This window comes from Zonotrichia leucophrys, chromosome 1A (assembly GCF_028769735.1).
Source record: "Zonotrichia leucophrys gambelii isolate GWCS_2022_RI chromosome 1A, RI_Zleu_2.0, whole genome shotgun sequence".
Taxonomy (NCBI): Eukaryota; Metazoa; Chordata; class Aves; order Passeriformes; family Passerellidae; genus Zonotrichia; species Zonotrichia leucophrys.
In genome coordinates this window covers 58,308,382-58,325,583 of record NC_088170.1, presented here as the reverse complement: position 1 = coordinate 58,325,583, position 17,202 = coordinate 58,308,382, and the positions used below count along the sequence as shown (strand labels likewise).

The 17,202-nt window shown below is 38.0% G+C and overlaps 1 protein-coding gene across 2 annotated transcripts in view; it reads left to right on the top strand.

The window, feature by feature from the left end:
* Positions 1-15,260, top strand: part of PIK3CG (phosphatidylinositol-4,5-bisphosphate 3-kinase catalytic subunit gamma) — a 33,114-nt gene extending 17,854 nt beyond the window's left edge. For both annotated transcript variants that reach the window (XM_064702855.1, XM_064702854.1), the window contains exons 6-11: positions 933-1,079; positions 2,643-2,733; positions 5,793-5,923; positions 6,572-6,683; positions 8,550-8,707; positions 13,392-15,260. In XM_064702855.1, the coding sequence (XP_064558925.1) occupies positions 933-1,079; positions 2,643-2,733; positions 5,793-5,923; positions 6,572-6,683; positions 8,550-8,707; positions 13,392-13,673 (921 nt within the window). In that variant the 3' untranslated portion in view covers positions 13,674-15,260. The remainder of the gene's footprint in view (positions 1-932; positions 1,080-2,642; positions 2,734-5,792; positions 5,924-6,571; positions 6,684-8,549; positions 8,708-13,391) is intronic.
* Positions 15,261-17,202: the final 1,942 nt, after the last annotated feature.

The window sequence follows — 17,202 nt, the reverse complement described above, 5'->3', positions numbered from 1 at the left end:
CTATTCTAACACGTACTGTTTGTCCATAATCTTCAAAACCTAACATTTTTAAAGTCTAAACCAAATATTTGAAACAAAATCAGAGTTTCAAATAAGTTCGAAGATTTTAAAAGTTCTTTCCTTTTTGAAAATAAGGATGGTAAAAACTATTTTGTTTAAAACTACAGGCTCAGAATGAGCCTGTAGATGAAATATGAATATACTAAAATACTCCTATATAATGAATTCTATCTGCTCTCAAACACTGATGTACAGTTGTTTTTTTTTTTTAATTTTAGATGGCTTTATTGTACATAGTAATGTTAAACAATGAATCAGGAATTCCAGAATAGAAAGTCAGACATACTACAGTTGTCTTAGCCATAATAAAGGAAAAAAAAACATTTTAAATACTGCAGTTTCAAGTCTGAATTTATCAGTATTGAAAATGTAATAAAACTAAATAGGGAATCTATTATCTTATGAATGATTACCTTAAATTAGTTTCAAAAATGCCATTTCCCCATGAATTTTAAGACATTACTAAGGGAGTTGAATCAAGCAATCTGGAATGTAGCTGCTAGAAGTCAGAAGGATGATGTGGTAAATTGCATTGGACAGTGATCATTTTCTGGTTTTGCAAAGCACCTGTCAAAGTGCTGTTGTGAAGGGCCGTATTTTCCAGGTTTGTCAGAATCTCTATTCCTGTTTTAAATTTGTCTGAAGCAAGCTAAATCCACTTTTGGAGAGTTAAAATACACTTTTTCCTTTATCATGGACAGTGGTTAAAAGTTGTGTAGGTTCAGGGAGGCTTTTTGTGGCAACTGAACTCCCTCCTTTACATCTGCTTTCAGTGTGTTGCTTGTGGTCTAGCTGAGTGGAAGCTGGTGAACTATTCTGTTAAAAAGGTTTCTTGGGTTGGCATCAGGAAACAGTAAGCATGTCTTTCACAGATAGAAAAGTGTAAAGTAATGGCGTCCAAGAAGAAACCCCTCTGGCTTGAATTTAAATGTGCAGATCCAACAGCTCTGTCAAATGAAACCATAGGCATCATCTTCAAACATGGAGATGACCTCCGTCAGGACATGCTAATTTTACAGGTATGAGAGCTAAACCTTATAAAGGATAACATGAATATTTTAAAATATTTTAAAATAATTTTGCTTTTCCTAAGAGTGTATACCTTGTCTTCACTGTCCATATGAAATGAGAGGTTGTCTTTTGTATTTAAAACTCTGTATGGCAAGGCTGACATCAGCACTATATCATCTTTGTTTTACTGTGTTATGGATTAACCCTTGTGGGATGGAAAAAGAGGAGGAGCAAGAAAACTTGTGAGTTGAGCTAAAGGTGGTTTAATAAGCAAAGGAGAAGTGGAAGAAGGAAGGAAGAAAACAAAACAAGTGGTGCTAAGGCAGTCACTCCACATCCCATGGGTGGGCCAGTTCCCAGCCAGTCCCTGCACAGAAGATGGTTAACCTACATAAGCCCTTGCTCCCTGTTTTCTTGCTGAGCATGGCATTGTTCAGCATGGATATTTCTTTGGTTGGTTCAGGTTGTGTCTCTGGTTGTGTCCCCCTCCCAATCTCTCGTGCACCCCAATCTAGTCACAGTGAGTGGGGTGAGGAAGTGGCAGCCTTGGCACCCAGCAGACACTGTTCAGCTGGGACATGGGGACATCAGTGTGTTCCCAGCTCTGCTTTGGCCACCCCCTACACCACAGCACACTACAAACTGCTCTGAAGAAAGGGAGCTTCATCCCAACCAGACACAGTGCTTACTGTTACCCTGGCTTTTCCTGCCATATGCCAGACATATTTCACATTTTTGTGTTCTAGAGTGTGGTGGTGTTCGCAGGGGTCCCAGGATGAGGGAAGAGATGAGAATCTTGACTCCATGTTTCAGAAGGCTGATTTATTATTTTATGATGTATATTATATTAAAAGAAAATTATATACTAAAATTACACTAAAGAAAGAGAAAGGATTTCATCAGAAAGCTAGAAAAGAAAGGAATGATAATAAAATCTTGTGACTGACCAGGGAGTCTGAGACAGCTGGACTGTGATTGGTCATCAAGTAGAAACAATCCACATGACACCAATCACAGATGCACCTGTTGCATTCCACAGCAGCAGATAACCATTGTTTACATTTTGTTTCTGAGGCCTCTCAGCTTCTCAGGAGAAAAATCCTAGCAAAAGTATTTTTCAGAAAATATGTCCACGACACTAGAGACAGAATCTTACTTAGTGCAAGATGCCCTGTTTCTCTGATGAAGTGTTTTTATCTTTTATTTATGCAATGGGTGAAGTTAGCAAATGAAAAATCAGTAGCTAGCATCACTCCTGTTTAAGACAACTGATTTGTTAGGGCTTTTGGAGGTATTAATGGGGAAAAGTGGGTATGCTTGCTAACACATTCAATCTCACCTTATGTAGAAATCATACAATATATTTATGAATACTTTATAGAAGAGTAAAGATCTCCTGGTTGCAGGACTGATTATCTTGAATGGCTGCACACTTTCTGTATGCATCTCTTAATCAAATAGCAAAGTAAGTTTAGCCCCATCTTAGAAGTCTTAGAAGTGTTATTTGTATGAGTAATCTGTAATGTTCAAATAATTTGAAATAACTTAGCCTATCCATTTGTTTTTACTAGATTCTTCGAATTATGGAATCCATTTGGGAAGCAGAATCCTTGGACCTCTGTTTGTTGCCATATGGTTGCATTTCTACAGGGAACAAAATAGGTATGTGATCATACTTACTGTGATTAGAAATTCAAAATACCATATTTACAGAAGATCTGGGAGAACTAGTCTAATATGTGCTGCAGTCCTGAGGTAAGCAGCACTTTATTACACTTGCTGTGAGCAGCCTTCAGGTGCAGCTTGGCAGTGGTTTCTGCCCCTCCCTGAGCTGTAGCACAGCTGTTTACTGGCTGTGATTCCTGTGCAATGGCTTGGCTTGTGCTGCATGCTCCTCTTTAATAACAATATCTACTATAAAAGAACAGTGAAAGTAAGTGACTTATTCAAGATGTATTTTAATGTGTTGATAGGAATAAAATAAAGAGCAAAGCATTTACATTTTTTCCTGACCTAAAGCTTCATACTTTATACCACATAGAAGCAGCAACATTACTTAACAGGATACTTAGGTAATATTTCTCTCTGGACATTAGTTCCTGCAGCAGAGATGATCCATTTTTCAGAACTTGTGGTAAAAGAAATCAAGTAAGAATTCCCAATAAAATTAAGACTCTTTATAACTCTTTAATATACTTATGTAATGTACTTCTTCTCTAAAATCCATTGCCACATAAAATTTTTTAACATCCTTTTGATTTCAGGATATCTCAGAAAACCCAAACTCACTGATAAAATACCTGGTAGTGTGACATAAGAGAGTTTCTTTTCTCCTAATAGAAATGTTTTAAAAATGAATTATATTTATTGATAGAATTTTAATAATAAAGAAAATGGAAAATTGTACATCAAAATGCTAACTAACTATAAATATAAGGAAAGTCAGGGGGTTTCTCTTCTTTAGAAGCATTAAATCTAATTTTTAAAGAGCTTTTTAGGATCGGATTTTGTTTAAAATTATCTCAAGAAAATGTATTGAAAAAATGAAGGAATAAGGAGGAATTCTGCCAGTAATTCTATCATTTTCATACTTGAGTTACAGATTTCTGTTATTCTTTCCTGAATTCTTAATTGATTCCCCATTCTTCTGTCTCAAGGAAATAATATTTGATTTTTCTATAGGTATGGGAGAGCTGTAAGAATTTAGCATCCTTTTAGCACCACAGCAGGGGCATGGTTAATCATATTAACACTTCTGCTTGGTTTGCTGAGAATACCTGCAGCCTAAATTAGTAATGCCCAATGTGGCACACTTTGATGTAGAGCTTATGCTTGTTTGGAGCAGAACCAAAGAGTAGTGGCATGCAAATGTTCTTTCACGGTATTCACATGTGGTCTTCTTCCAGGCTGCTTCTTCCCTCTCTATTAATACTCCCATGGAACTTGGGCAGTTTCTGTGTATTGACACAAGGCCAGTACCCCACTCTACACTGAGCATAGGGAAATGAGTGTCTTATAGCTGAGGCTGGCACCCCTCCTGCATAGAGCATTCCCATTCTGTTAAAGACATTGCATCCAGTGCAGTTTGTAATTTTGGAAGCATCTGGCCTTTGCACTGCTGTGTAGGATGGACTTTCTCTTCTCTGTATCACTGGTACAAGGTCACACCCTGCTCTCTATCCCTTTGACATGTCCATATGTTCCTGGCTCTGGGAGGCAATTACCACTACTCACTGTGCAGCATCACTGCAGAAAACAAGAAGTTCAAGCTGCCTTTTCTAAGAGTCACCACAGAGCCTCAGACACACATTGCATGGTGCATTTCCTGCTGCACTCCCTCGCAGCTGGGTGCAGCCCAGCTGAGACCTGCTGTCCTTGGCACCTCCTGAGCCAGCACTGCTCCCCCTCCATCAAGGAGCTCTTGGCCGGCAGAGGGAGATTTGCGAGCACAGCCAGGGAAACTTTTCCAACAGCTGGAATGAGAGCTGCAGCTCACACCCGGGAGAAAAACAACAGCTTGACAAGCAGAGATCAAAATGCAAAGCTTGTAAATTTGGTGGTCTTGGTGGTGGGTTTTGGAGGTCATAGTTCCACCATAGTTTTATGGCAAACATATCCAGGCCACTGTAACGACAGAAGAAAATACCTCCAGGGGTATTCAGCCATGAATTCAGCCATGCAGAGAGGGCAGGAAGAGATTGCTGTGTTGTTACTCTGTTACAGGAAAATTTGCACATCATTCAGTAATTGCAAAAGGGTGGGATTATGAATAGAAAGAAATTTATCTGGTTCATACAGTTAAGTTGAAATCAGCTCAGAAGCTGCTTTGAATTGCTTTGGAGAGAAACGGATATTTTTGTTTGCTTGCTTATCTCTGAACTGGAGCTGAAGCTAGAAGACACTGTTGAACTTGAACCAGAGGGAAAAAAAAAATTCCAATTACCAAATAAATTCAATTAAAATCTGACTTTACCCCATATAAGCATGCCCAGTCTGGACTGCATTTGCTAGTCTTGGCTATAGTGCAGGGTTATGTTGCAGCCTCTGTTTCTGCATTTCTCTCTGGCGTCCTCTCTGTCACATGCCATGCTGGCACGAGCAGGACAAGGCCCTGTTTCTGCACGGTATTGCTGTGATGTGCCAGTGTGCCTTGGCAATCTAGGGACAGACCCCATGGCCCTGACAACCAGAGCTTTCCACCAGCAGTCCCAGTGCTGTACCTTGCTGTGCACTGGGATTTCTGAGCTTTCTGTGTAAATGCACACTTCAGCTTAAATTTGATTTACTGCAGGAGGGCCAGCTCGATTCCTGTCACAGCCCTGGCAATACTTGCATTCCTAGACTGCAGCAAAAGGAAAGCTTTTCTTCAGCTCCTTGTATTTGTTACGTTGGAGAGAAGCTGGGGAAAATGTGAATTGGGATCAGGATAGGAATATTCCCTCTCTTTGGGAAAAGCTTTATGCAGTGAGTCCCCACTCATCATGTGATACATCCATTTTAAAAGAGGAGGAGTTTTGATGCCAGGCTCTTTATGAACTCTGGCTGGTTTCAGCTGGGAATGAACAGGAACCATTGCTCCTTGTCAAATAAATTTCTGCTCAAAACCTATGAAGATCTGCAGTTGGTTTTTAAACACATTTTAAAATTTAATTGTGAATATTTTTAGTGTGCTTTGATAAAAATGTAATAACTTCTTCTAACCTTTTCCTTATTTTCTTAAGGAATGATCGAAATTGTGAAAGATGCTACAACCATTGCCAAAATTCAACAGAGTACAGTTGGGAACACTGGTGCATTTAAGGATGAAATATTAAACCAGTGGCTTAAGGAAAGATGCATGATTGAAGAGAAGGTGAGTTCTTTGAATTTTTAGGAAGGATTTTTAATTGCACCCTACTAATTTAGGAGCATTGAGTCCATATGTTTGTGTTTGTTACTTGTGGGGTTTTGAAAAACCCATTCATTTTCCCTGGACTCAGCTGTGGGTGTCTATGAATGAGCCTTTAGCATCCAGCTGGCAGCCAAGCTCCTGAGAGACAGGATGCTTCTGAAATCACTCCTTTATCAATGGAAGTTAGAAGTGATACAAGAGGAGCAGGGTGAGAGGACATCTAAGAGCACTGAAAGGCAATGTGGGTTTAGAGGATTCAGGTGCAGGAATTGCACCTGAATTGTGAGTATCCAAAATCCAAAGGAATTGGATACTCACAACTCCTTTGCTTGTGTACATCCACTGACCCACTGCAGCTTTCTGCCACATTTTTTCCCTCAGAATGTGTGAGCTGCTCTGTGCTGCTTTTCTGTGCTGAGAGATAGAGCCAGCACAGGGGGTGCAGTACAAAGCTGTGAGCTTGGTCTCTGCTGTGCAGTGCTGTATTTTATAGAGCAGTTTGCCTAACTGGTGATAGATACATTTCAACAGAAAGGCACATAACTTTGAGAATGGTTGCGTGTAGTGCCTAGCATTGAAGCATTCAACATCTCTAAGATTTATTTTTAGTTTCAGGCAGCTGTGGAAAGATTTGTTTATTCTTGTGCTGGATACTGTGTGGCAACCTTTGTACTTGGAATAGGAGACAGGCACAACGACAACATCATGATTACAGAAACAGGTGGGTTATTTTTTTTGAGAATTTCATAGATGTGCAGACTGTCTATACTTCACTAGATTTATGTTTCATTTTAATAAATAGTGCATTTAACAATGAATGAAGAGACAAACCAGTTCTGTCAGTGGTGCTTACAAGGTCAAGTAACATTGAAATATATTTTCACCCCTATTGGCCTTCATACAGGCTGGAGATAGCTATCTAATAATGCCATTATATTCCAAGGAGCAGTTTCATACAGAGAGAGTCATTGGAAATGTAAACGAATTTTTTTTTACTGTCTACATCTAAGGTCTGAGCACCAAAAAACTTTATAAAGCAGGCAGCTGTTCATCTATCTGATGTGTGGCTGTGATTCTCACAGTGTTCAGTGGAACTGAATTCTGTCAGAATTCAGATGTTGCTGGACTGTTTTCATTTCTGAGGAATGTAATTGCTTTGTGTACTGTTGTAAAAAATTTTAGGAAATAGGTGTACATGAAGTATATTTGTTTACCTACTAAAATATGTGGGATGGTTGTATCCTCCTGAAGAGACTTACAGGTTTTTTGTACTATAAACTTTGGGAGTTATTTCTGTAGCTGCACATTGTTTCATACTTAATTTTACTTACCTATGGAAAGAACCCCTGAACAATCAGTACGTATGGAGAAGTTTTAGTTAGTCTAAGGAATTCACTTTTAATTTCATGATCCTCTCACTTCATAATTAGTCTCTGGTAAGAGATGGAAAATAGTTAGAAGGCTGAATATTTATTATTGATTATATTAAAGTTTTATCAGTTGAAGGCTGGAGAGAAGAAGTACCCTGAAGGCAGAAATTATCTAATTGAAGACTACAGTAAAAAAGTTCAGCAGAAGCCCTTGGGCAAGAAATGACTAAGAAATGCTTTAATTTCAACATTATATATAACAAAATGTGATGTTGTTCCCACTGGCAGAACATGAGGCACAGGTCAATAGACAGGGAAAATGAGAAAAAGGTGTTGTTCAGATTTGCCTCAGAGTCTTTAACAGGATCTCTCTTGAGCCTCAGGGGCCAGAAGGATCTCAGTCTGAGAGGTCTGCAGAGAGTCAGATTTGGTAGGCTGGGGGAACTTGAAAGCTGGCTTAAAATCTGGAACGTTTAAGGATATTCCACCTACAGATCACTGTTAGGTATCATCTTATATAATTCGATGTTTTATCTTTTTTTATAAATATGCCACTACTACAAATCTGTGTTTTTAAGTAACCATACTCTTGTATCCATTTCCTGAGTGCCAGTGAAAGTAATAAAGTAATGTGGAGAGGAGCAGCACACTCCAGTCCTGTAGGTGTAGTGACCCTTAAAAGGAGAGGTTTTCATTGCTTTTGTGGGAACTGATGCCCTGCTACTCTCTCAAAGCTATCCAAAGGGTGACAATGCAGACTTGGAACACACAGAGTGGTTTAGAAATCACTAATGAAGGTCTGTGAGGAGAAAGCATGTTCTAGTCAATGACATTTGCCAAGGAGATGGTAGTGCCAGAATCCCATGGGTGTTTGAGACATAACCCCCAAGCCTTTTCCGTGTAGTGATGCTCTGATTGTTACGGGTATGAGGCACAAGCTTTCCTTGGTTATTTTTGAAAAGCTGTGAGGTATGTTTAGATAGTACAGCAGCTTCTGCCAGACTTTTAACAACTGCCAAAGATAAACAAAAAGTAATTTTGCAAAGAGGACAGAATTATGTATTTCCCAAAAAAAGAAAGAAAGTAGTAGTTTCTGCTGAACTCAAGAGTGATCATATATACTGAAAAAAGGGGTTGGAACTCCTGTGAATACACCTAAGTGTTCTTAGCAGTTTATTGTATTTGTCTGAACGTGACTTCTTCTTCTCTTTTTGAAGGTAACCTTTTCCATATTGATTTTGGCCATATTCTTGGGAATTATAAAAGCTTCCTTGGAATTAATAAGGAGAGAGTTCCTTTTGTGCTGACTCCAGATTTTCTGTATGTCATGGGAACTTCTGGAAAGAAGACAAGTCTCCATTTCCACAAATTTCAGGTAAAAGAGTAGGAATTTAGCTGCAAATCAATTAAGCAAATTTTTTTACCCTCTAAAATGAGCATTAGTGCCTTGATTTTCAAAGATCTAGGCTCCTGGGTATTATGTTAATAAAATGTACCGAATCATAATACCATTCCGGGATATTTTAGGCCCAACTAAGAGAAAAAATGATCTGTACAATTATGGGAACTAGAATTCAAACATTCACAAAGGCACACTGAAAAGCTCATTAGCAGCAGACCAGATAAGCAGTTCTTTCTTTGTTTCTTGTCTTGATTGAAAACACTTTGCAGAGGGCTTCAGTGTTGGTGCAATTAGAAGAAGCTCATGGCTCTAAGCAGAGCCTCTCTGGAGTATGAGCAGGATTGAGGCATTCATCAGTTGGCTTGGCCTCCTGAGTCTGCCCTCGAGTTCTTGGACTTGGACCGCTGCATCTGAGTAAAAATCTGTAGTGACCCTAAGCTATTTCAGATGGTGGTTTGTGAAGTGGATGGATAGATTTAACTGTGAAAGAAATGGCATTAAAAATCTGTTCTGTTGCTTCTATTTGAAATTTAGTGTTTTCAAACCTGTTGGGCTTATTTGAGCTAGTGTAGAACCTGGTCAAAGAGGGAGTTTAGTATGCAGTTCCTATGTTTAATGAAATGAATGGGAGCATGGTTGGTCAAAAATACATGTATGTCTGAGGTCTTTAGAGACTTTGAGTAAAGTGTCTGATTTAGAAAGCAAGTTCCTTATAATATTAAAAGAAAAATTCTTCTGTAGAGTGAGTCAAAGCCAAAGCCTGAATTTCATGTTCTGGATTCCTTGTGGGTGAGCTAGTCCCAGTATGGAGTCTGGTTTTCCAAGTACCTAATTAAGGTTCTTCCTGGTGGATGTGACTATGTCCCTTTGAACACATATGCAGTTACTTCAGCATTTTGTCTCCATATGTGGCTGCATCTCAGTGCTTTTACTCACTCATCCAAAAATGAGTGTTACCCATCTTCAGGCTGAACACATCCTGCAGGCTTCCCTGCCTGGGGTGGGGATCCATTTGGATCCTCTTGCAATTCCCAACTTATGGTATCCTTATGTTAAGACAAATTACATTGTCCACCAGAGACAATCAAAAGGGAGAGGCCATGTGTGGAGAGGACTCATGCAAAGAAGAACCAATGATCTTTGAAACTTCTGAAAATAAATTCAAGGATTGCAGCTGGTTCTTGAATTTCATTTTTTCCAGGACTGCCTTTATCACAGTGGAAGTGCTTTGAAGAGGACTTGTAGATGGAAAGATGTTAGGGTGGGGTTTGCCATGGGTTGGAACTACTGTGGGAAGGGAACTACATGGGAAGGGAATGCTGAGCCCATGCTCTCAGGGAAGCCTGTGAGCTGTGCTGTGTACAACAATGATACTGTTCCTACAGCTGTTAAGTCATGTATAGGTGTGGGACTGAAGCACCATTCTGGGGTATGTAATTTCAAAGACCTCTGTTCTTGAGGCAGAAAATAGAAGTATGAAAGTGTGCTCATGGAGAATTGAAATGTGTCTACAGTGAGGTAAAGTTGTTTTCATATATATGGATCATCCAGCTCTTTAGAGAGGATCTGACCTTTGCTTCAGCAGCCCAGATACCAAAATCAATTGGAAATAAGTTTGGTCATAGCCTCTCTTCAATACATCATGCCTCTATCATGGAGTCCTGGGTTTGACTAAATAAACTTTTTGTTACTCTGGTACTAATTTCTAAGTTATTAAGTACTACTGCCATCCCAGTAATGCACAGTTTAGGAATGCTGTGATAGCACCAATGTCATTTCCACTTGTGTCCTTAGCCAGATAAAAGGTGATTAATGTGCTTTTACTGTTGTGAGTTCTGATGGTGATGGAAGACCTGGGCATTTTAAGTGACATGGTTTAAGCACAGACAAAAATAAACTGACCAAAAACATGTAAGTTCATGTATAGTTCTGCTGCAATAGCTACTGTTTATATACCACTATTGCAGTAGTACTTTAAAAGTCTTTTCTGTCTCAAAGACCAGTAAAAAATAAAATACTTCTATACAAGTAAAAGAGTAACACAGAGCAAGATTTGCATCACATATTTGGCTATAAAAAATGTATGTGTTTTAATTACATGGCCAGAGTTTAAAAAACCTGAAAATTGTAGTTTCGTTTTTCAGTTGACTTGTTTTATCATATTTCCTAATATTGAGGGATTCATTCAGTCTGCCTGCTGACTCATTCAAGTATTAATGGAAAAGTCTCAGCATTTATCCTTCATTAATTTTTAAGAACATCTCTCATTATTTTGTACTTTACTACATTTAAACAGTTTGTACTTCAGAAGACTCCTTTGTTTTTTACAGTCTTGGGTGTTTTTATTAACTTAATAATCTACTTTTATAAAATTTTATTTCTTTTTTATTCCCTGGACATAGTCCATACAGATGTGTTAGCCAGAGCTCATATTGCAGATGATGGAGAAGGTTAAAATTACAAATAACTTTGACCAAAGTTCACTGCAGAAGAGTGGATTTATTTAATTACAAATCTCATGTATTTGATTGTCAAACAAAGGTCACAGAAAGTAAAAGGGTACTCAGTTCATCACTGAGAAATACTTATTTGGAGTATACTGTACAGGGAAGGGATAGCCTATGTAATAGAACTTGGGCACTTTATATGATAAAAATGCCTGGATTTTAGGATAATAATAATTAGGTCAGTTTCAGGCTTTCAGAATGATTGTTCTTTTCTTTCCTGTTGGGCAATTTGCTTTCTCCTCAGCTCCTCTCATTTTGCCTCTGGCTTTAGATGAGTTAGCAGCTTTCTTCTCAATCCCACAGTAAACATGTGCCTGCCCTTGACACACACCTATCGTCTGGGCTATTTTTGGTTCTCAACGCCTCTCTCAGAAGTGTAAAAATTCCTTTTCTTGGAAAATACTAATGCAAAACCACGTCCAGATCCTGTCTGAATGAATAACTGTAACAGGCAGATGCAGATTTTTAAAATCTTTTGAATTCCTGGAAGGATTGCCTTTGAGATGCAGTGATACCAGGTTTTTCTTGACTGCATAATTGTTTTTCTGTCTCAGACACCCAGAGCAGTGAGATACATCATCCATACAGAAATGTAAAACCTTCTTTGATATAACTATAAAGACCTTTCATCTCTTTCAAGGGTAACAAAACACAGACTAACTCTTGTGACAAGATTTCTCTGTTTGAAGTTAAGAATACAAAAAAAAATATTTTCTCCTGCTATAATGGAGAGAAGCTATTCCCTGTGATAAGGTGATGGTGTTTTCTATTGTAAACTGTGCTTTGACCATTGCATTTAATCTTTTGCTGTGCTAGAACTAAACTGACATTGGTGTTCATAAGTATGATCTTATTTCAGAACAGAATTTATTTGGGAATAGAGTAAAAGATTTAAGTTCCCAGGCAATACTAAAAAAAGACATTGTACAGACAGATCTTCAATGTATCATCTTCCTTCCTTTGTATTTTCCTAACCTGTCTAGTTGGGGGTCCTGGTGTTGCTGATGTAAACAGTGATAGATGTTAAGATTATTTGTGCATTTCTTCCTATTTCAGAGAAGAAAAAAACCATATATCTTGTAAAAAATGCCCTGTGTTGTGGAGGACTGTTGGGATTTGTTGGACGTTTACATTAAAATACTTGGATTTCCCAAGCATTATTCAAAAGCTTAATATACAGCTGTTGAAAGGTTAAATTGAATATTTAATTGGGTAAAAATTAGCATTGCATCAGCTGTGGTTTAAATAATAATAACCTTCTTGGAAAATTTTTTCACATTTTTACATTACTGCATTGCAGACCCAATTTCTAGTTGATTGATGATTGATGTCTTCATTGCATTGTTCTTATTTCTGCTAGTAAATTAGTTATAAATTTAATATAAGAAGTAATAATTTCAATTTATGTATTAGTCTCTTAGCAGGAAATAATTGTTTTTAAAGCATTGCATGTTTTTCCAAGCTGCAGAAATGTCATTTTTCTAAAAGTTCTGTTGTTAAGCACAGCTTATTTATACATGGAAATGAAAAGGCTCTAAAAAACGCCTTTGGAATCTAGAATGACAGTGCATAGTGATAGAAATCCTCCAGCAAGGCAGAGTGCCTGAAGACTAGAGCTGTCAGCTAGCAAAATTCCTTAAACACCAAGGCTGAAAATCTTCCCTGTTAAATAATCCGTCACCACTGCACAGTTAATAGACATCTAGAGAAAATGAAGAGCAATCCCCTGGAGGTGCTGCTTTGTTCAGTCTCACTTGCCAGCCACAGTCTTTACATGGGAACATCCCAACAGGAAAGCAAGACAGGGAATTATTGCTGTCTCTTTTAACAGCCACAGAGAGAGGTTATATGGCTGTGAAATTCTGGTGAGGCTAAGGTTTTGTGATTTAGTAATTAATGTAGTATTAAGAGCCGTTTGTTGTACACCCAAACAGTTCTTGTTGCCCCAAGCTGTGGTGAATGAAGTTACACTGAGCAGCAGGTGCAGAAGTTTGTGTCACATTTCAACTCTGTTGAATGGCTCTGTTGGGTCTCCTGTCACTGACACTCGAGTGATTGAAGGGCATTGGTTAATGAAAGTGCTGTGAAATTCCTACACCATCCCTCTCAATCCATCCCCTCAATTAACAAAAACCTCTTCCCTCTCACAGGATGTATGTGTGAAGGCTTATTTAGCTCTCCGACACCACACCAACCTGCTGATCATCCTGTTCTCCATGATGCTGATGACTGGAATGCCCCAATTAACCAGCAAAGAAGATATTGAATACATCAGAGAAGCACTGACAGTAGGGAAAAGTGAAGAAGATGCCAAAAAGCATTTTCTTGATCAGATAGAGGTTTGCAGAGATAAGGGCTGGACAGTGCAATTTAACTGGTTTTTGCATCTTGTGCTTGGAATCAAACAAGGAGTAGAAAAACATTCTGCTTAATATTTTATGTAAATTAACTGTGGGTGTGAATAGGAGGTTAGTGAACCTACATGTTATTTCTGAATTATGAATAAATGAGCAGTCAAAATTGCCTTTACTCTTCTGGCAGCTTAAATGGATCTTGTAAAAAGGCAAGGACTTTACTCTGCCCCTCCAGAAGATCTTCCTGTAGATAATATTTTTTTTCCATTTCTAATGACACTTCAAGTTGCTGGATTCTTTTAGTTCCTTTGCTGTTTTGGCTTGGATTTTTTTTTCCTTCTTTAGCAATAATTTCAGATAAATATAAGGAGGAGGTTGAGTAAGATGATAACCTACCCCTATGACCTTAATTGTTCATGAGGGTCAAGTCCTTCAAAACCAGAATTTATGTAAAATCTATGGTTATAGTGAAATCTCTGTAGACAATCCATATGTGTCTCAGGATGGTTTGGACACAAATGTTCTTCATCTACATCCTCTCTTTTGTCCCCTCCTCAGCATTTTGTCCTTTCTGGATTTTTAATATGTTGTCAATAGTAAAGAGCTTTGGCTCTGCCATTGAGGGAAATTGCCATACTGTTATTGTGACCTCCTCACACAGACAACCAATCTTGACTGCCAGGAGAACTTCATAGTTACTGGGAAGTTCCTCAGATTTGAACATGAAGTTCTGAAGGTTTAATTTCTAAAGATTTTTTTTACTGTACTTTTTAGTGGGTAACATCCATATTATATTACAGATCATATTCTTGGTGTAAAGTTATTAAAATTCCACCTGTATAGGAAAAGCTTTGTAGAAAAAGCAATGGTACTTCCTTATCCCTCAGAGAAAACTCCTTATCTAAGAGTAATTGACATGTTACCAAATATCTGAAAAACCCAAAGTTATATATTCCTTGGTGATATATTTTCAGGATATGCCTAGAAGGAATTAAATGTATTCTTTGAAGTTGTGTATATTTTGCTATTTATTTTCAAATTCCTGAAGAAACAATACTACTGAAAAGCTATTTATGAAAGAAAAAAACCCCTTGTCTTTAATTTCAGTATTTAAACTTGAAAGAGGAAAAAATGGGCAGTGTAAGTAGAATTTTAACTCTCTACTCTAGATTGCCTGCAAATCAAGTCTGCCTATGGTAGGAAAGCAAAAAGACATATAGCTTGAATTAGTCTTTGACTTGAGTTATTATGGTATACTTCTTGCTAATTGATTGTTACCAAAGAGAGAAGATGGCTTATAATATTGCTTTTTTGCACTTGTGCCCATGTAATTTCTTCCTCCATTGTAGTGTTACGTGGGCTTTACATTACATATAAATGATTAACTGAATTTTAAAATTCTGTTATCATTTGCTTTGATCATTTCACAGAACTGTTATGATTTTAACTACTGCTACAACTGAGTGCATTCTTGAAGGATTTTTAATAAATGTACTGTAATCAGTGTCTCAGTTATGAGATGTAGCCAATCTATTCTTAAAATGTAGATGTTTAATTGTTTACTGTGCACAGGTATTTTTGATGTAAATGGTAGACTCCAGTTAAGGAAATCTCTAAGATTAAAATGTAGACTATTTTGTTATTCTGTTACATTATCATTCTGAGCAAGATAGGCTTTAGATCATACTAAAATATAAACTAAATGATGAATATTGTCTGTAAAATGATATTTTTAGATTTGTATTTTATAGATCTGAAATAAATTGATATGTTCTAATAATTTGATTATTAGTCATGAATTAGCAGCTTAGCCCAAAATACATGTAAATATTTTTTATCCAGTTTCTTAAAGAATACCTAATCTCAGTAAGAAATAATATTCAAAGTCCCACTCAGAAGAATTGTTTTAGTTCCATATTAATAACTCTGTATGATGTCAGATATATTGAAATTTAATAGTCTATTGCAATTATTGTAATTGAAAAATGTGTATAGAATATTGCCACTTTCGAAGAGCACTTTATTCATTCCTGGTTTGTTCTATGAAGAAAAATCTGAAGATTTTAGTAAGTTCCTAGTTTTAAAAAATAAGTAGATCTGGTGCTAAATTTAACTCTAGCATGGGGAAATAAATGCTAATCACAGCTTCAAGGGAAATGGCACTCTCAAAGCAGCCTCTATTTGCAGGAAAAGATCTACAAGAGATCTGCACCCAGAAGAAAGTTACTTAGTCCTGCACTAAACTTACACTGATGATTTTTATCAGCAGTTTACAATGTGCTGTATTGAACTGTGTTTATTGCAGACACCTGAAACGTCTCAGTGCTGAGCAAATTCCCAGACTCTTCACTGCTTTCCTTGCCCATGAAGCCTGTGGCTGGGCTGCCTGGGCTCTGCTGGGCTGCCTTGTGTCCTCTGGGCCAGCCTGACTCCTGGGAGATCAAGAGTGGCTGCCAGATCTCCTCTGTACCTACGGAGCAAGCTGTGGGCACCAGCATCTCCTTACAAAGGGCTGCACCATCATGTGGCTGATTATCAGCTGGATTCTGTGTTCTCTGGAGCCTCCACCCACCACTGACCTGGTTCTGTGGCGAGCCCTGACGCAAGGAGAAACACCACAGAGACTTGGTTTGAGGCAGGGCAGGCTCAGCAGGGAGAGGAGCTGCTTTCCAGGTGAGGAGGTGGCACAAGGACACATCTGCACGTCCCAGACGGAGCACACTGTCCCGTTATGCAGTGGCATTCCCAGGCCTGGAGAGCTGGAGCTTTAGTGCCACTGCTGGAGCAGGAGGCTGAACCACAATTTCCCAAGTCTCCCAAACTCACTGACCCTACAGAATAACTGTTTTTAAGGGTTGTAAACCAGGAAATGTGAATTAGTCATTAACCACTAACCACTTTTTTCAGAAGCTCTAACACAGCATGCAGAAAAAGAAAATTACTAAATTTTCTGAGTAGGTCTCAATTATCATCACTGTCTCCTGTTAGCCTTAAGATTATTTTTTGAAAATTATTTTAAGGACTACTTTGTCTTTGAGATCTATAGTATTTTCTTGGTAGTTTCATTCACATCATGACTGCACCTAGCAGTGGAAATTTGAATCTATTCTTAGAGTCAATGCCTCATACTCAGTTGTGACTTGACATCTGCTTTGACCCCAGCAAGGTCATTGAGATTTTGGTTAGCAGTGAGTGTGTCCCCAAGGCTTCATCCTAATTATATTCCAGGACAGGAAGAGAAGTTGAAATGGAGCTCAGGTGTACAGTGTAATTATATTTAGATCTTCACTGAATCCACTGGCTGCACTTGTTAGAAGTGCTTAATCTATCATTAGCAGAGTATTGAGACTTAACAAGTTTAGCAGATTTTTTTCTAAAATTTGATCAATGATACAGAAATACAGATATGAACAAATTACTTTAGAAAAATATTAATGGAAATTATGGTTCTTGTATTTCAATTATAAACCTTTCTCCTGACTACCAGCAGCATTCTGCAAATCCACGAGTCCCAAGGATTATAGAGAGTCTGAACTCTGTGCTAATGACTTTATAATGTAGTTTGTGTAAAGTAGCCTTGAAAAGAAGAAATTATTAAAATTAAAAT